Raw genomic sequence first — 24,139 nt, 5'->3', positions numbered from 1 at the left:
CTCCATTCTTGGTGCTGAGCTCCTGCAAACCAGCCATGTGTTGCTACCTCACATTAATAGGATGCTGTCAAGTGGTGATGAAGTAAGGAGCGCTGTGACTGTTTCACACTGTCAGACAGCAAGGTATCGAGTCAGCACCGAGCCTTTGCTGGGAGCAGCACTTCGATTGCAGCCATCTCCTGCTTCCAACTGTAAATATTAATAGTTTAAGATAGACCTTTATTGGCTACATAATATTTGCCTTAGCACGCTACGTGACAGTGTCACGTTACCTCGTTAATTATATTCCTCGATAAAAACTTTCAGTGTGTTTTTATCCTACTGGCTGCTTTTTTTTTTTTCAAGGAGAAAGTTGCTTTGAAACAACAGTTGTTATGGTTTAGCTTCAGGAGGGACTTTGGAAGAGGTGCATGTAGGTAAAGTGTAAACAAAAACAATCTAGAACCTGCTATATTAATAATTTTTCACTAGAACCTGCTATATTAATAATTTTTCACACTTGGTTTAGTCCTTTCATTTGTCGGCAGAGTTACTCTTTATGATATTTTTAAATAAGTGTGCTTTCATTTTGTTGATAGAATTATGTGTGTGTCTACCTCTGAATCTCACCACTGTCCTCAGGGATTCTTGGATCAAGTATTGCATACCTCATATAGGATCTATTTCTGTATCAATGTATTAATATCTCTGTATCAATGTTGCTGGCATTCAACAGGTTTGCATCTGAATGTGAACTGGATGAAGCCAACTCTGATAATTGCTCTTTGGGTATCTGCTGAAGATGCAAATGTTTTAGAAAGTCTCTTTCTGTGTTATAGCCAGTACAGCACATGAGAGAAAGGTCTCTGAAAATGCAGTAGAAATTTCTTTTAACTTTCTACTCCATGCTTTTACCTTACTGCCACCTAAAGATAACTAACAGAAAATACATTGTTCTTCAGTAAGAGAGTTTTACCCTGATATGCTGGGAAGGAATGGCAACCCTATTGATGCCTTTCTTTTAAGAAGAATGCCTACACTTTCAGATTTCTTGAAGACCGTCTTGGAAAACGGACCAAAAAAAAAAATCTGCTGATTCAGCTCACTGAGTTTACTTCTGGTCCTCCAAGGCAAAGCATCCTGACTCTGAGGCCAACTCACCCTGTTTCTGGCCAGCTCTGTTTGACTCAGATGATTAACTCAGGTCTCCTCAATACAGGCTGAAAGCAGTGTTTTCTGCAGTGCCCGGGGTCAGGTCACCTTTATCTGTAGGTGTGAGGCATTTCTGACACAACCCCTCTTGGACTCCACCTGTCTCAGATATGAGAGTGTCTGCTGTCTCACAGGCAGCAGAGTGGCTCCTCCTCCTCAGCACCATCCTTGTTGCCTTATCTGTTAAACAGCAGTTTCCAGTTTGGAGAATGCCTTTACAGCAGCCTTTGGTCAGAGAGGGGAACTGAGGCATGACTTAGAAACACAGTTAGCCCGTGACCAGTTAGGAAGCCCATGGTGCAAACAGTGATGGGATCCCTTCCCTCTGCCTCAGCTCTGCCCGTCAGTCCCAGCAGGGCAGCCCAGCCCTGCCCAGCTCTAGCAGTGCCCCTGGCAGTGGCACTGGCAGGGTCTGGCTCAGGCTGTGCCCCCCAGGCTCTGCCTTGCTGTTTGTTTGGTTGGTTTTTTTTTGAGGGAAGTATGGCATTCTCTCTTGTTTAAACTGCAATATTGCATTTACACTGGTAATAAATCCCTCATGTGTGCCTGCTATGGGTTTACAGTCTGCACTGAGACTAAACTCACATTTCCACCTCAACTGAGCTGTTATTTATTGGCCGAGCACCAGGAGAGATGTTCCTTCCCAGGAAGGCCAGGCAGCGACTCCTCTCAGACAAATACCCTTGAGTGCAGTCCTAACTCCTCTGTTCCTGAGGCTCAACTCCGTGCCCTGTGGGACTATTACAGATTCAAGCTTGCTTTGGTTTGATATATTTTCAGATATTGGTAGGATCTGGCTCCACCAGCCTCGTCACTGGTAGCTGCCTCAAACCAGTGATGACCCATTTTGTTGAAGTACTTGGCTGTGGTCGTGTTGCAGTGTTTGGAGACTTTTCATCCTCTATCACAAAGTTCCACTGAAGTTTCACAGACCTGACACTTTGCATGCTGGCTATCTATATTTTTCATACAAAAATAAGGCATTTAATTCAACTAAAAATGTGACCAGTGATTTCCAAAATGCTTTTTTGTATGGCTCTGAGTTACTCCGCTGATCGATACGTGCATCCTTCCTTAAAATATTCCCAAATTCATATGTATTAGCAACGTAATCAGAAAATCAGGCAATTTATATGTATTTTGCCAGAAGTTTCATAGATTAGTGTTTTCTCCTGAAAGAATACTGCTTCCTTCTTCATCAGTAGTTTTGGGAGAGAGTGGAAAGAAATGATCAGAAGTTAGGAATCTTTGACTCAAAACTTTCTAGAAGTGAAATAAATTGTTTCAGGTCTCCAGGTCCAGGCCAGTTGCAGTCTGAGCAGCCTGAGTGCTCCTCCAAGGCAGAGCGGGTAGCTGACACTGAATAAAAATTTAGCTTTCCTGCCTACTCCATCTAGAGAACTTCACTGTTTTGGAGATTATTGCTTAGTAGCAGGTTCTACCAATAATGCTTTAGTAGTTTTAAAGTGTTTAAAGCATCCTGGGGTAGACTGTGGTCTCTCTCTCTCTTGCTCTCTCTCTGTCCATTTCTTAGTGAAGAACAAGACAATAACACTTGGGCACATTACAGAGGCGCCCCAAGCATTCACTTGAAATAATGGAGTCATTTTTCCTGTATTCAGATACAGTCCCAGGTATTCAGTGCTGTCCCCATCTGTTTGACTTTTACAAATCCATTTTAACAATTATTTTCCTTATTTGTGTAATTTGATTTCCCTCAGTATCACTTTGTATCTCCAGGATCTCCTTCAGAACCACCTTTTTTGATGGTTTCCAGAAATGGGCAACAGTGAGGGGTTTTGGGGACTCATAATTCCCCAGGCAGATCCACAGCTACCACTGGGGTTCCACTGACAGTATCACCTACTGAAGGGACAGGGAAAATTTGGGTGGGATAGTAACTTCCAACCTATGGAAAGTGACAGAAGACACTACCTTTACTACTGGTATTAGGTCTACCTTGACCAAGCATTTTCTTTCAGCCTGAATGAGGTTTGTGTTTGATTAAAGGAAACAATAAAACAATAAAATAAGAAAGGACCAAGTGCAGTTTTCCATGAGCACAGTGTCCTGCCTGATTCTGGTGTGCAATATTCTGATTAGTTCACAAAATGGTAGCATTTGGGATAAAAAAAGGCAACAGTGACATCCCTGTATAAACTCTGTGCCTATGCTGCCATTTCACTGAGGGATTAGAGTGAGCCTTGATAAAACCAGACACATGCATTAGCACTGGTGAATACAAAGTGAAATTAGCCTTGCAGAAGAGGTGGTGTTGCCAGGCCCTCCCAGAGGTTAGTCTCTAGTTTGTCATTGATTTTAACTGGGAGCAGGTTTGGGTTTTTCTTTGGAATTTATTCTGGCTTGCGTTGTTTTTTTTGGGTTTTTTTTTTTTTTTTGTTGTTGTTGTTTTTCTTTTTTGGGGTGTTGCGGTTTTTTTGTGTGTGTGTTTTTGTTTTATGTTGTTGGGGGCTTTTTGCTGTGTTTTCTTGTTGGTGGTGTTCCAAGATTATCAGCTCCCAGGTGTCAGCCAGGCTGTGTTCACACTATGCATCCTGTTCCTGCAAAACTGATACAAAGATGACAGGGGAGAAAAGGTCTTGTTATAGGGTGATGGGGGAAGCAACTGCACCTTTAATTCACCCACAAATGCTTACTGCTTGGAGAAGAGGGAACAGAGGGTCCTGTCCCTTTGGAGGTAAGAAGAGGACAGCTTGTGATGTTACCAGTGCTTCCCCAGACAGAAAGAGAAATATTCCTATTTATTTCTGTAATTGATAAATTAGACCTCAAAGTATTAATGAGTTTGAGAATCCCCATAATCCCAACCCTACCATTTGACAGGGACCACCAACAATCAAAGCTGTCTCCACTGGTGCAAAATCTGTTCGCTCTAAATAATTACAAAGATTTGTAAAGCTGCTGATTTTCTTGTCCTTTGAATTACAGCAGTATCACATTTTTTACTTCAGTGATCTTATTTTTTTGGAAAACTGAATAATTTGTTCTACCAAATATGATTTGAATAAATTTAAGGCCTGTTGTGTTTGCTGCACATTTAGATTGGTAGAATATTCAGATATCTGTGTAACAAGGTCTGCCTCTCGTTTAAACAGTTCTCTGTATCAAAGTAGATAAATGTTCTTGATCATTGGAAACCAAAATATTTTTTGGATTCTCAGGAACAAGAATTATTTTTATTCCTTTTCAGTGGAGTAATATTCCATAAGCCTATTGAAGTGTGTAATTTATTTCAGATGTTATTAGGAATGGGGTTTCATACCAAGAACTGAAAAAATAGAAGAGAACATTATGTCTGAACAATGCAGGCATGGAGTGCATGAATGTGTTATAAAGTGAGCAATGACTGAAGTAAATACCCATGTGATGTGGATGTGGGTCCACAGGGAAAACATCAGAAGGTGAGAATAGGGAAGACAATGCCATTGCAACAGAAAGGACAGTATACAGACAAAATGTGTTAGTCTGAATACTAAAGTGTTATGTGAACACTGTGCTTGAGCTGATTCCTGTACTGCAGAGTGTTATGCTGTCATATGTCATCTGGGCTCCCTTTTCTGCTTGTATTTACCATGCACATTAAATATTCAACTGCTTTTCACTGATGTGTGCAGTAATCCTGGCCTCGTGAAGAGATCCTTGCATTTCCCAGCTAGGACAATTTGATAACCTTATTGTCTTTGCATCCTAATGTTTTTGTACCTTGTGTTGTGACACACATTAAATGTGCTTAATGCAATATCCTTTTAGAAGTTTTAGTTAAATCCTGTGCTTTGAATGCAGACTAATATAAAATAGCAAAGGGTATTAAGGCATTGTTCTGCTCTGAAAAACAACTGCAAAAATGGCATTGTGACATTTCCAATGACTTTCAGAGCAGAGCCCCTCATTTTATAAATCTAAAGATGTTTCTTCTTACCCCACATTCGACCTGGCATTGGAATAAAGCTGAGCCCTCTCTGGCTCTTACCATCAATGGTAGGATTCTGCCATGGTGGGTGATCTGCAACCACACAAATGATGTGAAAACAAATGAACTCCACCGTTTCCCAGCTCAGTTATGCTGATTCTGTCAGGTTAATAAAAGTTTACTTCAGTCATTGAAATAATCTTATTTCAATAGCCTACCCTCAGACTATAACAAGTTTACCTGAGCTGTACAAAAAGTTGCCCTGATGATGGTTTTCTCAAACCTAGGAAGGTACTACAGAGAGTAAATCAGAAGTGCCAGGAAATGCCCTTTCTGTTTTCAGCAGCAGCCTTGCAGGATGTGAGTTACACAGCCTGGAGTGTTTATTTCATTCCCACAGCCTGCTCCTAAGTCTTGGGAGCCTGAGGAAAGCTGAGAGGTGAGAGCTGGCTTCTGCTCATTGATAGTTCTGCTGACCCAGGGCTCGCTCCCTGCTTGGGCAGAAATGTCATGGCACTGTGGGTGCTGCAAGCTGAGGGCACCTGTTTTGAACAGGGAGTCAGTCCTCTCTCCACTGGTCCTCAAGCACTGCTGGGCTCAGTATGATGTTAGAACATGCTAGTGAGTGGTTTTAAACCCAGGACACTTCAGAGAATGGTGTCATTTTGGAAATGATGCACTGTCCACACCAGTCTTTTTCAACAGGCTGAAGGGCTCTGGAGAAGACAGAAGTCACAGCAGGTACAAACATGCTCCTTAAGACATGAAGACACCAGCCTGGTGCTCCCAGGAGCTTGGCCTGACCTTGCTGCCTGAGCCCTGGGCTGCTCTGTGGCACCATCCCAGGAGAGCCTGGAGCTGACCCCGTGCTGGGGGAGACCCTCTGCTCCCTCCCTGCAGGCTGGGACAGCTGGAATAAGCTTTTCACTGACCTGGGGCACCCACAGCTCCTCAGCTTGTGCTGTGGACAAGCAGCAGGTGAGTGACCTGGCAGCACTTTTCAGGTTCAGTTGACTTACCCAGCTAACAAGTAAACTTGATCATTTTACCACACTCCTGAGGCTGGCAGCTGAAAAATCACTGCCTTAAGTGTTCTCAACATTGGACATTCAATCTTAGGGTAAGAATAAAAATTATCATATTGCCTTAAAATATATTTTAATAAGGATTTTCATTAATTTAAAAAAATGCGTTTTGTTTTTGTTCCTCTATTGCTCTCAAGGTCTCTTCTCTTGGGAGATCTAGCAACCAACTTATACAGAGGCTAAAATACATGTATAGGAGCAGAAATTCCAGATATCTCGGGCAAAATTTTTCAGTTTGAAGGTGCTTCCAATACGACTACCCTAATTTTCCAATTTTCCTATTTTTCTCAGTATTTCTACCCTAATCTCACAAATTAAAAAATTCTAAAATATGAAAGTGTCCTAACCATCTGCAGTAAGAAAGAACATAAATCCAGGACAAGAACAAATCTATACTGATGCTGAAGAGAACAAAGTGCTTTCAAAGTTTTGCAATCTCCAGACAGAAACTGATGGGAGTGCTGGCTTAGAACTGGTGCAGTGTGGAAACTTCACCTGCATGGGCTGTAATTGCCATTAGATCACTCTATAGGCCTTAAAAACAAAATACTGTTGATATTTCTGTACACAATGTACAAGGTAGAGGTGTACAAGAGCAAGGCATACAGGTAAAGCCACAGTGAGATTGGGGGAAAACAGTCTGCTTGTTACATTCCTGATGTCCATGTCTTTTAGTCAAATTATAATTATCCATTAATAGCCTCATAAGTATGAATATGTAAATAGCTATAGAATGCATAATTCATGAATCACCAGGCATTAATTATTGTAATTAAGTATCATTTGCTACGTTCATATTACTAACCCTTCCAGTTAATGAATACATTAGCTAATCACTGTAGAGCAGATTCAATCAAAATTCCCTGTGTCTGTGCTATTGAAGCCTGAGAGAGTTTTATTGAATTTAGATTCAATATTGAACATATCCAACATGCTTATCAGTGTATTTTTAATGACATGAAGTGTGAATCATAACCTCCAGTGCATGATGCTTGTCCTTGTGCCCAGGAGGATGGAATGGTACCAGCTGGAAGAGAACGTGGAAGCAGCAGTGGTGCAGCATACAGCAGCAGCTCTGTGAACCAAGGAGAACTTTAATTCTGGGACAGGAAATCCAGCTCCACTTTCAAGTCTCATGTATATTCACATGCACAATAGGAGAGGGAGTGTGTTTTGTGAGACAGTGCTGTCCCAAAGGTGCTGCTGGTGACAATGTTCAAGGAACAATTTCAAAGCTCAGCTGGAGCTGTTTGCCAGCACCAGCAGGACACGGCCCTGGCAGGATGTGCTCCTGGTCTAATGGGGCTCAGGGTACTCCTGAAACACACAGCCCAACCCTGGCTTTTGTCTTTACTCCCTGGAGATCCACTTCAACTAACAGTATTCTCAGTAACACAGAAAGAAGATTTGCTGAAGCTTTTATTTCATTGCCTTTTTAGGGTTATAATTCTTAGAACCAGGCCTTGTGGGTTTTGAAGTAGAAATTTTGAATAATTTATTGCAAACAAGAGTTTCATTATTTTTAGGGAGAATTACTAACTCAAGATATAAATATGCAAGTTCAAGTGCTGAAAGTCAATAGAAACAAGTAAAATGCCCTCTTGGCTGAACTTTTGGCTGTCAGGACAGAAAAAATATTTGCAAAGAAAGAATGAAATCTTATTTCATCACTGTTAGTTTGAAGCAGATTTTTTCCTATTTTGAGGTTCACCAGTGTACTGTAGTCACATGCAGTGAGTGAATAATTATTGGATCTAGTTTCCTCAGTAATCTGGGAGTAAGGAAATCTAAATAAGCATACATCAAGGATATTTTCAAATTCACAAACACATGGGCTCATTGTAGTTAAAATTGTCATAAGGTATGGCTGCAGAGAGAGCTCAGTCAGAGCCTGGTTTTTAAGGGCCAGAAATTAAGAACAGTGGTCAGTAAAGACAATCTGCCATCCCCTGGAGACACCTGCTCAGTGAAATACCCCTTGTGTATTTTCCAAACACAATGAAGATGTGCTTTCATTCATCCCACAGCTGATGTAAATTCCTTTGCTCTCCTTTCCAGTGTATCCATCACTGCTGTCTTCCCCCTCTTTTCAGAAATCTTAATTCTGCCTGAAGCCCAAACACTGTTACTTCTTGTTATCCAGCTCTATGAATGACATCTGGCATCTGGAAAAACAGTTTGAGTCTCAGTATCATAGAGGGATCCTTTACAGATATTACCAACATGGAGTATCACAAGCTATACCTCCAAAAAATCATGACCTTGCTTTTTGACTTTCTTTCATTTACATGTTTTGTATCCCTCCTCTAATTCTGGGTATGTCGTGATGATGATTTCCCAACCTCTTCTCAGTGCCCAAATCAGCAGGAGTGTGTTTTGATATTTCTTTTTTTATATAAATACTTATTTTCCACAGAAGTATGAACTTGGCAAGGAGTTTGTGGTCTTAGTTAAAAAAAAAAATCAACTATCAAAAGATTTGAAGTACAGTTGCAACACTGCAGATGTATGAAGATCTTGCTATTGTATCTGAATATTAAACACTGAATCTGAATATTAAATAATGGCCTTTTCACCCCCTTGAATTCTAAAAAATCCTAGCAATTGGATGTTTTTACAAAAAGGTTAGTACTCAGTGTCATTTTTCATCCAGCTATTTTTTCATGTTTGCTTCTATATCTCTTTATTTGTCTGACACCTGCATCTCTTAACATCTCTTAAAATAAAATCTTAATCTGGAATTTTAAAATTTATTTTTTGACTTTTAAAACTAGAGATATCCAGTCTGCACGACTGCAGCTGGGGTGGTTGGAGTGGCTGAGGAGTTTCAGTGGGAAGCACCTGCTTGACCCTGCCCTTCCAGAACTCCTGGAAAACTCTGGGACGAAGCAGCCTTGGTTGGTGTGTGATGTTCCTGTGAAGTGTTCAGAAAACATGGCACACTGAAAGCAAATGAACAGAGCCATTAGCAGGAAATGAGGAGCAGACATAAAGAGACAAAGGCAGAAGGTTTATTTGGTGTATAAAGGTAGGAAGTTTATGTACACGTGCACAATGCAGTTGAGGATACAGAAGTACAAAGAGGAAGAGAGCAGCATTTCTGAGGCCAGGGGATGTTTCATGATGACAAGGCATTAGAGAAAGGAAAGAATTCAATTACAGGTGAGTATTTTCAGTAAAACAAAGAGTGAACTGATGCCCTGCTAATAGAGTTTAGATTAATAACTTGCATATTGCTGTAAATTCATATAAACCTGTGTTTAATGTACTCCTATCAAGTGTCTACTATTGACTAGAAAGAGCACTGGAATCTCTATACAAATGGATTCATTTTGTTTTCACATTTTGGATACAGGTCTAATGTCAGACATACTGTTATTACATTTATTGCTTTCTAACTTTCTTTAGCATTAAGACCATGAAGAAATTTTTCCTTAGTGTGTCCTGTAGTGCATACCTATAAAGTACATAATGCTTCAATTTAGTTATGTGGAAGCTGAACTAAACCCAGTGAGAAAATAAAACCAAACCAAATTTCATTATTTTCTTAATTATAGTTATTGAAGAAAAAAAAAAATGGTTAAAATGGTTTGAACAGCTTCAATTAGTATCAGCACTTTTTCATTTGAATTTTTAAAATTTCTTATTTCTTTCTTTTTAGTTAGCATTCTGAAATAGGATAGTTTTTATTTCAAGTTATTTGTGATTTTTTTTTTCATTTTTCATTTCAATAATACTGCGTAATGTTTTTAGCTGCAATTAAATGCAAGCTGGGAAAAATTCCCAGCATAAGATGTTATTATTTTAAATTTCCCCATATGAAAACAATCTTCCAAAACCGCATTTTCATTGGAATAAAAAACTCCAAAATGCAGTCTGGTTTTTTTTGTTTTTTTTTTTCTCTTTGCCCATGTTCTATAATTCCCAGTATTACATATGATTGCCAGTAAGGTAACTAAACCTAAATCTGACAGTAGATAAAGTTTTGTTTCTGACACTGCTACATTAATTTAGTCTCCAGTGATTTCCTATCTAGTGTTTATTAATTGCTTATGAAGAGAAAAGGATTTTTGTGCTAAAGTTATATATATTTATAAATAATAAATAAATACATGTATTAAATATATTAATAATTATTTATAATTATTTTTATAAGAGTTTAACAAAAATATTTTTTTGTTAAAAAAATTTTCAGGTATGATAAAGCCAGCAAAAAATTTATCTTTGTGTACAATTCTCATAGGTAAATAAACTTTGCTTAATTTTCATTCTAAGGCAGATGCAAGGAACAGGAATATGTGACAGGAATGAATCATAACTTTTTTCCACAAATGTGCAAAAGTTTGTTTAGTTTTTTTCCTGCCCCCTAAAACAGAAGTAGGGTTTTTAACAGCACAAATGTTGCTGCATTTGTGTGCTGAATGGTACTCAGAAAAATAACAGTCTTGGGAGCATTTATGAAAGGTGGAAAGTAAAAACTAGTCTTGATTGACTGTGTGATCCATGTCCTGTGGCAAAACAGAAACCTTACCATTGTACTTGGACACATTTCAGGGTGTCCTAATGCCACTGGAGATTTCAAGGGGAGATTTGCTTTTCCTGGATGCACCAGGTCCAACCTGCAGTGAGTTAGGGAGGACTGATGAAGGAACAGGTTTGAAGCGGGGGAAACTGATATCAATGATTTCAAGGACTTCTCCAGAAGATAAAATTGTTCCCTCTGGAGTCAGAAAACCTCCCAGCATGGTGTTAGCCTTCCCTATAACTCTGCTACCTGCCATATAGCTGAATAACACAACACCACCCTATACAGGCTTTTTCCTTCAAATCCTCTCTCAAGGACACCATTCAAATGACTGAAAGGGATAGAGAATCTATGCAAATATAATAATGAATGTCCAAATAAATTATGTCATCATTCATAAATGGGGCTTTTGTCTTAAAAATGGTTAAAAACCAAAAAAAGTCCTTGTATACTAAAATGTTTAGTATTTAGCAATGAATTTCAGTTGTGGCTGTACTCTCCAAGGCAACTGCAAAGATATTTTGCTATAATATTTTTGTTAAACCTCCTGGCGCTCATAATTTTCAGGTCCCTTTTTTCATTCTTTTAAGGATCCATGGACAATCAACCCAATTACCTTGCTTTTTTCTTAAGAAGGGAAAACCCCATCTTTATTTTTTGTCTGATGACATTGATCTACTAGTAAATAAAACAGATTTTCTTAAGGTTATGGAAATCTTTAAACAAACAACAAATCTGTGATTTTCAAGTCTGAGATATTCACTGGGCCTTTCTTGAAAGGGGAAATGTTGGCAAAGATTAAGATGGTTGCATTTTATCTCAATATAGTACATTGGAGGTGTAGAGGCTACTGGAGCAGAGGATCAGGATTAGTGATATCAATGCAGGATTGACACTAATTCAAATGGATGTGGGAGCCTCCTCAGCATGTTGTCAATTGCTAATCCAAACCATTACCTAATTATCCAAAAATATCCCACATGGTTTCACAGGTGTCAGGCCTAACCGCCAAAGGAACAGTATAAAAAACCAATAAACATGGTGTGTGATGTAAAGATAGTGACCACCTGGAAGATTTAATTTAAGATCAGAATTACTGAAGGCAGTGAGTCTTTGCCACTCATTGCAGTAGGGTTTGAATGCCACCCTCAGTAAAGTGAGAGTTGTGTTGCCTGTTAATTGTCCCACTGTCACCCACTGGCAATGTCCATGTGGTGAAATGCTCTGATGAAGGTGGGGTGAACTCTTTAAAACATCTGCTAGCATTTGTTCTAAATCTAAATCAATCAGCTAAACCAGATCTGAAGCGATTCATAGAAAAACCATTCAAAGAATATAAAACAAATTTTAAAACTCTGATATTCGTATTGCTTTAGTCAAGGCATCTTCTGCTGCAGTAAAACACAGAAGTTTAAAGACTGCTTAATAGTCTTCCTGATCACCCCACTCGACTGCTGGCTCATCATCCATTCGGAGAATGAGATAGGAGAGAAGCTGAAAGAGATTCTGCCACAGGAGCAAAGAGACAAAAAAGGAGAGGTCGCTTACATCGATCTCACAGCGGTCACCAGCAAAGTTCACGTCGCACAGGCAGTGGAACTTGTTGAGGAGGTTCTGGCAGAGGCCCCCGTTCAGACACGGGTCAGAGCTGCACTCATCAATGTCCTTCTCACACCTGGAGGAAAGACTGCAGTCAGCCTCTGCAACCAGGCATCACATGCGTCCAACAGGCACGTTTGTAACTCAGAACCTTTGTGGGGGCAGGGAGGGAGAGGAAGATGCTCTGGGGCATATTTCCACACGTGTTTATGGTTTTATTAACTAGTTGATTAGCCCCAGTCAAATCCTGAACTTCCCGTGTGACTGTCAAACACAGACAGTTAAGCAGGTCATTTCATCTCTGCAAAGCACTTCATGGTTAATGGTGCTTAGCAAGGTGCAACGCAAAGTCTTGTATGATTTCAGAGCCAGCTCTGGTGCAAGTCCTGCTGACAGCTTGCTTGCTCTTTTCATTGTTCCAGGAAGCTGAGGGCACAGTTTCCTTCTCATTAATCTGGACAGAAGTCAAACAAATGTGTGTTTTTCCCAGCTGAGTGCTTATGGAAATATTCACCTGCTTTTTGGGGAGTTTTTTAATGTTTTTATTTCTTCCCTCAGTTTGGAATGCCAATAGATCCCAGCACAACTTCCTATCGAGCCTCTCTGAGGTTGGCCCCAAAAAAGGCAAGAATGGTGCAGGAGAGTTTTCATAAGCCTTAATATGTGTCATTAAATGTTTTTGAGCTAATTCTAGTGATACAGGAAATTTGAGTTCTAATTTTTCAAGGCAGCCAGCGGAAGGATAACGAGGGATGTGTAACATTGACTGAAAACTACTGATTTGGTGATTTTCTGCTCTGACAATGTTCCTTTTTATTTCCCTGCTCCCTTTTATCAAATAATGCTAACAATTAATCCTATTTTTTTCCAGGTAAACGTGCAGGTTTATATTGGGAGAAGAATGTGAGAAATTCTCTCTGAACTATAAGGAATTGTTTTGTTCAATCATATTCATAACCAAGCAATAATATTTTCATCTTACATCAGAGAAGAGCATTTTTTTATATTGAATATTTTACTCTAATAATCTAAACTTCTTTCAATAGCTTCCTTAAATGGTAAATTACATTCATATACTGCAAAGAGCTAAGTTATTTATCCAATGTATAAAATTGTATAGCTATGATGAAATTACCTATGCAAATTTTTAAAAAGCCAACAACTTCTCAAATCTTCCAGGAATCAGGTACCTGAATCCCACTGAGTTTCAGAAACACTTGAAAACCTGACTCCCTTTATGTAATTTTGAAAGCTTCAGCCTGAATTAACATGACAAATCTGTTTTTGAGAGAGAGCTCTATCTTATTTTATGGAGATTAATCTTTACACATTTTCCTTTCTACCTGCTAATAAGTTCATAGGGCTTTTTTTTTTTATGTGATCCCAAGTCAATTGATTGGCATAGAATTTCTCTATACTGTGTACCAGTGGCTTTCTGAGGGCTGAAATATTGTCTTAAAGGAAAATGCCTGCTTTATCAGCCTAATACATAAACATATAAAGGGGTTTCGTTTTAATTTTCTTATTAACAGATATATTTGAATTCGTTCTGGAAGAAAAAAAAAGGAAAAAAAGAAGAAAAAATAAAGAAAAGAAGGGGTGGAGTGTTCTCATTTGATCTAGTAAGACCTCCAAGCACAGAGGCACTGCTGGTTTATGGTTTGGCAGCCTGGAGGAACAAAGGCCAAGTGGTGCATTTGAGAGCCTGGACAAGAATGCCTGGCTGCCCCAGCCAGTCCCCTGCAGCTCACTGGGCACAGCACTGCTGCTCAATATGAGAGCCCTGGGAGCTGTAAAAGAGAGATTATTGCCAGCCTGTGGGATGGATGGAAGGAAGGCTCATTCCCAAAGCTGCAGTTAGCAAGTAGGCTGGCAGGGGAAAGGAGAAGGAAAAAGTGCTTTCCTGCTACCTTAAAGTCCCAAGAAATGTACTCAGTGCAGAAGTGGCTATGAATATGCTTTTACTTCTTAACATTTTCTTTTCTTTATTTCCTTTCCCCCTTGTTGAATATTGTGAGGTGGTACACAGGCAACCTGGCTGTTAACAGTGCAATTCAAGTGTGTCTGCCAACTACACTGTGCACTGAGTGGGTGGAAATCTTCATTTCATGTCTTTCATAGCCTACTGTACTCTTTCCACAAAATCAGTGGGATCATAAGTTTTTGAGAGGGTGAAAACCTTTTGTTGGAAACTCCTCTGTGTTACAGCTTGGTCCTGTTATTTTGGAGATTGTACTCTGACATAATGCTAGTTTCACCAGGAGTATGTACAGTTTTTCCTGTCTCTCTATCCAAAATACCCTTACCTGTTCAGGCCATGACTGGGACAATGCCTTCCTAGGTTTCTGCAGCACCTGATGCCCTGAGGCTCTCAGCCCTCCCTGCTCCAGAGCTCTTTGAAGGCCAGTATTAAGTGTGCATTGTGCTACAAGATACAAATTTCCCTGTGAGGAAGGTCCCCCTGTTCCAGGCTAAACATAAGCTGTGCAAAGTGTTCCTTAATCTCTTCTAAAAGTAATAATTCTATTTTCACTCTTCAACATTCAGTGAGAGAGCATGGTATACCATGCCACCAGGTATGCCACCTCTTATCATCCCTGTGATAAAATAGATTGTGTATTCACAGCACAGACATGTGAAAATGAAACAGTTTTGCATATTCATGTGCCAGAGCATGAAGCTGGTTTATGTATATAAGCAGGATATGTGTGTTTGTGTCCCCACCTATAGAAAGGCAACCTTCTAACCTGTTATATGAAAATTCAGCACAGAAGCAGAAAAAGACACAGAGAAGTAAGTGTGCAGCCCTGTTTAAGAAATAATGTCTTGGGCTGGATTACTGTTGCTGCATTGGTCTAAACCTGGCTGCATTCATTTGTGATTTTTGTCTAAAACCACAATACTTCAGACCCTCAGTGTCACTCTAGCAAGGAACTGCTGCACTTAAACAGCTGCTTTGTCTGTATTTCTGCCGGAGGGCTGGCTGCTACCCTCTGTTAGAGCTTTTGGAAGAGGTGCTCCCCAAAGATGTGCAGGACAAAGCTTCTCACCGTTCTCCCACAAACCCTGGCAGGCACATGCAGGTCAGCTCGCCACCAAGGTCGGTGCAGTTCCCGTAGTTGAAACATGTGAGGTTCCTCTCTTCATTCCCACAGACTGTGTAAGGTAATCTTCGATATCTGGGCAAACAAGAAGGCAGCAGCAGTTATTTGTACTTCCTTGTTTCTGGATGTCTTGTGCTCTCTGAGCTGCAGCAGGGAAGCAGGGTATTGTCCAAAGGAATGACAGCTGAACTCAGATTTAAGACTCCCAGAACATGTTTTGCCTAACTTTTTAAATCTGATTAATTTAATTTTTCTTTTATAAATATTTACTGGCAAATTAATGATTCATTTCTCATAGGAAAAAAATAAAATGGATATCGCTCTACTTACGTTAGTAATGTAGTCCTGGGTGATACCTGGACAGCTTAGTGTAAGAGTTCAAAAGAGGCAGACCTAACATACAAGATAAAAAATACTGGGCCCCCAGTACTGGGCCATCTTCAAATCTGAGTCCGCACTACTCAGAAAAAGTCAACAAAACATGTCAATTTTAGTAATTATATCCTAAAAGACTGTAGTTGGGTAGCATGAAGATGATTGTCTGTCTGCATCCTTTGGGCTGCAGCAGACTGGATTTGTTGGAGTCCTCTGAAGGAAGGAGAAGCACTTTGCCTTCTTGGAGAGGAACTGGACGTGCTTAAAGGGGAGAAATTTATGGGTGTGCAGAGAAGGGCACTTAAAAGGAAAAGCCTACAGCCTTTCTAGAAAAGAGTCTGAGAAGAATAGGAAACAGCATGTAAGCAGTGTCAAAAGCAATGGCAAAAGTGGGCTGTGTGGTGTTTGCAGCCACCAGGACTGACAGTAAGCTGAGAGGAAAAGACCAACCCAGAAAAGATGCTGTGGGTGGGGAGAAAAACAACTTCTTTTCCTACTGTTGTTTTCTCTTCCCCACTTGGAATTCTCGTATTTCTAGAACTATATTACTCTCATAAAATATTGTTTGAGAGATTTAAAAACTTTAAGGTTTTGTTTGTTTGTTTGTTTGTTTTTCTGAAAATAAGATGTAGCACATGTATTTTCAAGCTCTGGAAGACTTGTAATCTTGTCATCAGAGAGCTCACAGGACTAATGCTGGCAGCAGAACAGGGAAGCAGAGCTGTGCCTTGTTCTTTCAATCCTTGCCTCCTCAGTCTCTGCCTGAGCTGGCAGCTCTCCACTGTCTCAGTCCACATCTAATTGATCTGTACAACTTTCTGTACTCTTCATACATTGATGCTGCAGCCATGTTTAATACAGATACAGATGCAAAACATCTGTGTTTAAAACAAAGACATCAGTGATATAAAAACCCTTCAGATGAGACTTGACAAAATCCTACGGATCAGCCTTGTTTACAGTACCTGCAGAACCTCCCCGTGAAGTTGGCAGCACACAGGCAGGAGTATCCATTAATCCCATCCACACAGGTGGCCCCATTCATGCACTGGTGGCCACGGCACTCGTCTATGTCCTCCTCACAGTTCTCCCCAGTGTAACCAGGCTCACAGCTGCACTCATAGGAGGCAATGCCATCTGTGCAGTTCCCGTGGAGGCAGGGGTTTGAAGAGCACTCATCCCTGTTGACTTCACAGTAGGTGCCAGTCCATCCATCGGGACATACACAGCGGTAGGAAGTGTACAAGTCTTCACATATCCCCCCATGCATACAGGGCTCAGAGCTGCAGAAATCTGCCTGCAAACAGCCAGTAAGAGCAGGGTTTGCAGATATTTTGAGGAATTGCTCCTCTTGAGGTTTTTTAGTAGGGATGTCAGCGTTTTCGAAGTATGAGAGATAAATGCCACTGATCTCTATGGTGCTCATGCACCCTCGCAGGCCATCCAGGCTGTCAAAGGCCCTGTCAGCCACATAGATGTCTGTCTCTTCTCTTAAAAAGTTGAGGCTTCCTGCAGCAGCTGTGCTGGTTGCTGTGTCTTTCTTGTTGTCTATATCCATGTGCCATCTGGAGGACTGGGACAGGGGCTCCACCATGGAGACCATCACCTGATGCCATTTGCCATCGCTCACAGGCACTGAACTCGCAAGGGTCAGCCTGTAGAAGCTGTTGCCACTTTGTAATTGGAACAGGAGTTTGGAGTTGTGGATACTGATGATGACAAACTCAGGCTCCCTCTCAGCATACAGCAGGATCACGTCAGTGTCCCTGGTTCGAAAGCCAAAGCCGATATTGGTGAGGTCTCTGCTGATTTTCCCATTGCTTCTGTAAAATATTGCGCTGCTCCGGCCGCTGAACACCGCGTTAGCCAGACCTGTGCAAGGACAGCAATTGAGAAACCAGGCCAGTTTTACACCAACACATGTGGGACAATGTCTTTCCAGTGCACATGCCATATGACTGCTTTGGGGCTTGCTGAAAGACAGTTAAATTCCACCAGTGTTTCAATTATCCTGATCTGCCCCTCATGGTTGTGGAAATTACAGGGCAGTGCCAGCATCAGATATAACGACATCCAGAGTGTACTGCTTTGCATCATCTCAGGTTATCACTCTAATATACAATTACTGCTACCTCTCTATTTCAAAAAAAGACATAAATTTTTCATTTTATGATTGTTTCCTAAGTACAGGCAGCTAGTTACTCCCTGTGACAGATCTGGGTGGGGTGAACATTTCTTCCTAATTCCTTTTTTCTTAGGTGAGGTGTGTCTTAAGATGCTTTATGAAGTATTTGATTGGATCCCAATTTCATTTCACTGGTGCAAAAGGATTAATTTAATGGAAGTGAGTTGATGGACAGCCCCTTTGAAATCCCTGTGAGAGAGTCATGCCTGTCACGTTGGAAGCCAGCTTCTCCTGGTGGGCAGGCAATGCCACAGCCCTGTGCTGGTGGGACTGGGAGGCCAGCAGAACTCAGCTCGCACTGCTGTGAGTGAAAATTGATGAGCAACGTTGTGGCAGCTTTATGGACATCTTCACAAAGGTATTTGACACCTTTCATTAGCATGGTTTCTACTAAAATGCACTTACTCACTGGGCTGTAAATTTAAATGTTCTGAGGTTTCTGAGGATTATAGACAGGGACGAGGGACAGGAAGGAATGTCTTCTGTCTGTACTTCAGAAAAAAATAGCTTTGAAAGACCTGAGGTAAGATGGGTTTCTGAACTGTCTCTGGGCTTAGTAAATCTTGAGGAGAAGAACCCTGGGAGTCCCACTATGAATTTATTGGCATCATATCCTGATGCCAAGGCAGCAGAGGTGTAACTGCATTTCCTGGTGTATCAAATGTGGTGTCTTTCTCATAGAAAAAGTTTCCTCTGAGGAAATCACGCTAAAAGGAAAGTCAGAGTTTTTCAAGATTATTCCTGTTTTTTTTCAAATATCTCACAAACCTGCTGAGTTCTTTTTAGCAGAAGGCACAAGGCAGAACTCACTTCCTCTGAAAGCTTTTCTTTTGTTATCCTGTGTTGAACAAGAAGTTTATCCTGCAGCTAAGAATATAACTAGTTAAAAATGAAGTTCTGTAGTGCAGGAATTTTTTAATACCTATTAGGGAAACTCCCTACTGTTGCCACATAAACCAGCACAGAAATCTATAGTGTCCTTGAGTCATTGAAAGTGTAAATGAACTTAAGTTTAGCAAAGGAAACAGTCCGGGTACTTGTCACTTCACTGTCTCTGAGTGTTTCTGTTCTACTCTAATATGCAGTAGTAAATTTTATGAGATAATATATTCTGATATTATCATTGAAGACATCTCTGAGAGACGGAGCAATTATTTTAATTTCAGTTGCAATGTTGATCAATCTGCAATGCTGATCCTAACAATCTGCATAAAAATAGTATCATATTGGTCTCTCTATGTTAGAGATGTTTTGTTGACAAGCCTTCCCATTCCTAAGAGTCAGACATTCTAACAGCTTCCATCAGACTGAGTGGGTACTTACCTCTTCTCACAGCCTTTTGTTTGGGCTTTCTTCGGTAGCAAAACAAAAAAAAACATCTCTTAAAAATCCTTACTTGCTCTTTTCAATTCCACTCCAGGATAGGAAAGACAAGGAAAGTGGAGAAGGAAAGAGATGTACAGGGTGGCTAATGATCCCAAAGCAGCTAATGGTCACCAGTTTTCAAATGGACTGCTTGGCATGCAGGTGCTTCTTATGAAGGCACTGTTTGAACAACTGTACTGCAGGTACTGAGGTGACTTTCTCCAAAGCTATTCAGGATTTAAGAAAATCAAATGATGCAATATAAATTATGTAGCTTGTCTTTTCAGGAGGATGGAGAATACTCTAAGGTTAATCCAACACTGGATATCCTCTTATGTCTTTGCAGTGGAAATGTAAGGGCAATGTACTGATCTATGGACAACCTTGACTAGCTGGGCTCAGTAAGCCACAATCAAAGCTGCTGTAAAATCAGTGTCTGAGTCAGGGGGTCTGGGAGAGAATTTCTGGGTTTGGTAGGGCAGACTCTTCCCTTCAGCATTACTTAAAACTGACATAACCATTATTTTAATACAGAAACAACATTTGAATGTACTTTAAAAGCTCTGAATACTTTGCTTCAAGGAAATGCTGCTAAAAATGTCTATTGCTGCTAATCTCCAAAGCTGATTGGAACAACTGAAATGTACCTACATTCAAATCCTTGGTGCACCAGCTGGCATTGTGCTTCGTGAGGACAGGGCCCAAGCTCACACCACTTAACTTCCTCACATGCCTTCCCCACGGTGTTAGGGGGGCACATGCAGGTGAAATCATCCCAGATGGAATAGCACACACCACTGTTGTGGCAAGGGTTGGACTGTGGGGAAAGAGAAGAGAGAACCTCAATATGAATCAAGGCTGTTGGACACCCAACTCTAGGCATGGGGGGACTGTTTGGTAAAAAGAAGTTTTCTTTTTATTTCAGATGGAAAATGATAAAGATCAGCATTATGGCAGTACAGTGTGATCAATAATTGGTGAAAAACAGTATTTCAATTTCAAAATAATTTCATTCTCCCCTATGCAAATATGCTTCTGATATTCATCATATGTAGTATAGTTTATCAGAACCTGCTCTTTCTGGCATTTTTTCATGTTTCCTAATCTGTCATAATAAAATAACGTGTGGGAACATTCTAAAAACATAAAATAAATTCCCCACTATAAGCACGTGAAAATGCTCTGAAAAATGTCATTCTTACCTTGCAGAGGTTGTCACCAGTGCAACCTTGGGTGACGTTGATCAGAGTTCGGTTGATAAGAGAATTCGGTGGATTGGTGATGGGGAAGAATTCCAGTGGCTGGTTATTCACTCTTACATCTTGGATACAGCCTTTGAAATACCTGCCATTTCTCTCAGTCTCTTTGTTATCTGGTAAGCCTCCAATGTAAAGAATATCCTTCCTTTGGATGGTTAGTGCTGGAGTAGAAATAAAGCCTAGGTAGTGAGAGGACTGGAACAACTCCATCTTATTTGGTTCTATTTTTAATGTTATTAAGTAAAAGTTTCCATCGTTCACAGAGTGTTTCCCTAATAACTTCATGGAGTTTAGAGCTAGCATGGTGAGTTTCCCACCTTCCAAATAGACTCTTATGTAGAGGTAAGTACTGTTCCTCAGAGCCAGTAACAAGCCAGAAGTTTTGCGTGTTCGGACAAACATCGATATGATGAAGTTCTCATTCTGAGTGGAATCAATAGGAAAAGCAGCATAGCCTGAGGAGTCCTCGGATCCAAACCGGCCTGGAATGTACTCTTCAGGTTAGAGATATGGGAAAAGGTTAAAAAAAAAAAAAAGAAGAGAAGGGAGAAAAACAACACAGTTAGGGCTAAATGACAAGGGAGCCAATGCAATGAATTTAATAACTGCTTCTGATGATATTTATGTATGCTAGTAAGATGTGCTTGTTTTTATGGATGAATAAGGACTTGATCCAGCTGTAAATAGCTTCGGCTTCTAAATTCCTGTTGGCTTCCATGGCTGTAGCATTAAGCCCCAGTGTAGGACCAGATGTTATATAATTGGGCACATTTTCCCTCTTTATCATGCTTTGTGTAATGCTGTGTTTTCAAGGAGTTAAACAAGGTCAGATTTCTACAGTTTCCTGCATTGGTCCTCAGAAAGATCATTTTGGAAAGAACCTACCTGCTTTGATCCTGTGATGACCGTGGAAGTTAATGCAGTTCTGGGATTTTGTGATATTTTTTGCACAGATTCCAATCACAGAAAGCTGCTGGGCAAAGCCCTCTTGTGTGAACAGATCACCTGTGTGGTGCTGCATGGACTCCCCAGTTCTCTGACAGACTTTTTGTTGCTAGGGCTCAACATAGGCTCACCCATATCAACTTGTATCCTGCTCAGTCCCTGAGTGCCCACAGTGCTGTGGGAGAAACACGACCCAGGATCAAGTAAGTTTTTTTTTTTCTTTGTGCTTATCAGTTAAAATGATTAAAACAAAACCATCTGTTTGTCCTTTACCCCGTATTTTCAGTAATGATTTTCAGTCTTTTAAGGATACCAAATATGCAGCCAAAACTGTAATTTATTCTGATGAATCATCTCTTTAAAGAACAACAAAGTGTGTCTATTTTTACACCATAAGTTTTGTGATCTTGTCCTCAACATTACAGACTTCCTGCCTAAACAGTTTCAGGAGCTATTTTTCATGTATCAAATTCCTAGAAAAAGTAAACCAAGCTTTTTTTAAATGCTCACATAGCTAAAGATTCAGTCGTGTTTTGTGCAGTAAAACTCCTGGAGCAGGATGTCCTAGGCCAAATTTCAGCCTGCAGAACTACCATTTTTTTATGACTGCATTAAAAAAAAAAGTTGAAAATAGGGGATTGACCATGAAACCCCAACAAACCCTTAATAACCACACTGCACTGCTATATGGTAGGGTCATATTATTTAACAACAGGAATAATTTAATTTGAAGTAGTATATTTCTATGAATAAGATTGCCTATATATCTACATCTACTTGTTAAACAGACTTAATGCTTCAGAACACCAATTTCAACAAATAATTATTTCTAAATACAAGAGTTTTAAGTTATATCTTCTCTTAAGGTGGTACTGGAGACTGAGACACTTTTTTTCATGAAGGTAAAAAGAAAAATTCTGCTGCACTGAGGATTTTGCAACTGCAGTATTAGAAAGAAGCCTTGATCTTCAGAAAGGCATTTCATGTTTAACAATTACCTTACCACATTTCTCTCTATTTATAAATATACACATATATCATCAGCCTGATCTGTTTGATGAGATGACTAACATCACCTTGGTCAATATTAACCTCTTGGGTCACAACATCTGGATGTTGATCAAAATGGGTCAACATCTGTTTGTTATTTTGTACATGTAGAGAAAATATTGCCTCTTGTCAATTGAACACTTGGCAGCAACTTTTCTCCAGAAAGACATCAGCATTTCTTATGTTATCCTTTACCACAAGTCTCTCCCACTCTGCCTCTTTAGAAACCTGCCACACTCCTTTACATGTGACATATATCTAGAACCTATGTACCAAAATGGCACAGTGCCACGATTAGCAAGGAATATTGTGGTCAGCAGGGAAAAAAAAATAAATGCTTTCTAATAATTCCCAACAGTTCTAATGCCAGTATAAGCTGCTCCTGGCCCTGAATGGTTTTAATTTTGCTTCATATAAGGAGGCAAACATATTTCCCAGATGTTGTCCTGTATTCAAAAGTTGCTTTCCAAATCTTTGGATAAATTACAGCTACACTTCAAAGAAGTCTGTTACAATTACCTCTCAGACTTTGTCATTTTATAATAAAGCCAAAAGGAAAAACTATTGAAAGGTATTGATACGTATTAGGTAGAACATGCAAAATGAAGTTGTATTCAAACATTTGAAATGTATTTGAAGGCCTAGCTTCCTGCAGCAATGCATTCAGTAACCCCTGAGGCCAATTGTTCAGCTGATGTGAATCAATGTAGCTTCACTGGCAGCGCTGCAGCCACGCCAGTTTACACCAGTTTAGGATCTGTCCATTCCAATCTGACCATGGCTCTGCTGTTGTGCTTAATTTTTTCCAGTCCACTTGGCAAATATATCTACACAGATATCCTTATGTTTGTATACATGTATGTACCTATATATTTCTTGCTCCCTAAACATTTCTCTGCTGACCATGTGTGGATGAGGAAGGCAGAGGCATGAAGACTTAGCCCTGTGCAATTTTCTCAAACTAAACTGCTTGTTTGAAATCCCTAAAACTTTGCCTAGGGAAGGATTACAGAGCTCACCCTAAAGCATTCCTGGGGGATGCTGTGTTTACAGCTCTAGGGGGCTTCACCCAGCAGATGCAGCAGGGAGCTGGACAGGGACCTCCTGTTGTCCTTCCACATTGCCCCAGCCTGCCCTGCAAAGATCATTTGTAGCAGGGAAAGAGCTACAGGCATCTGCAGCTTTTGTGCTCCTGCTCACCACTGCCATGGAAGCTGCTTGCTGAGATGAGCTCTTCTGCTCATCCAGACAGGGACACATTTCCCTCTGGTCCCCATGCAGCTCTCTGGGAGCAGCAGCCTGCTCTGGGAATTGTCCAGCCCCCTTTGGGACCAGCTGAGGGATGAATGGACCCTGTTTCCAGCTGCTGAAGCCCTGCCTGCTCCTTGGGCTAATCAGATTAAGCTAAGAGTATAATCTCATTCATTTTTTTTAAATCGGAATCTGTCTTTTTTAACTTGCAGTACTTTTGCTTGCCTTTCATTGCCTTAAATGAATCTCTTTATAAAAGCTTAGAGAGCTTGAG

At 40.3% G+C, this 24,139-nt stretch overlaps 1 protein-coding gene across 1 annotated transcript in view; it reads right to left on the bottom strand.

Moving 5' to 3' along the window:
• The window catches only part of CRB1 (crumbs cell polarity complex component 1), a 69,797-nt gene that overhangs the window by 10,421 nt on the left and 35,237 nt on the right, over nucleotides 1–24,139 (bottom strand). The window contains exons 7-11 of the mRNA XM_062497726.1: nucleotides 20,563–21,113; nucleotides 20,012–20,177; nucleotides 16,776–17,682; nucleotides 15,382–15,510; nucleotides 12,281–12,407 (exon numbers count right to left, since the gene is read on the bottom strand). Of these exons, the coding sequence (XP_062353710.1) occupies nucleotides 12,281–12,407; nucleotides 15,382–15,510; nucleotides 16,776–17,682; nucleotides 20,012–20,177; nucleotides 20,563–21,113 (1,880 nt within the window). The remainder of the gene's footprint in view (nucleotides 1–12,280; nucleotides 12,408–15,381; nucleotides 15,511–16,775; nucleotides 17,683–20,011; nucleotides 20,178–20,562; nucleotides 21,114–24,139) is intronic.

This window comes from Cinclus cinclus, chromosome 8, assembly GCF_963662255.1.
Source record: "Cinclus cinclus chromosome 8, bCinCin1.1, whole genome shotgun sequence".
In the NCBI taxonomy this organism is placed as follows: Eukaryota; Metazoa; Chordata; class Aves; order Passeriformes; family Cinclidae; genus Cinclus; species Cinclus cinclus.
The sequence above is the reverse complement of the archived record's forward strand: the minus strand, read 5'-3'. Positions and strand labels throughout refer to the sequence as shown.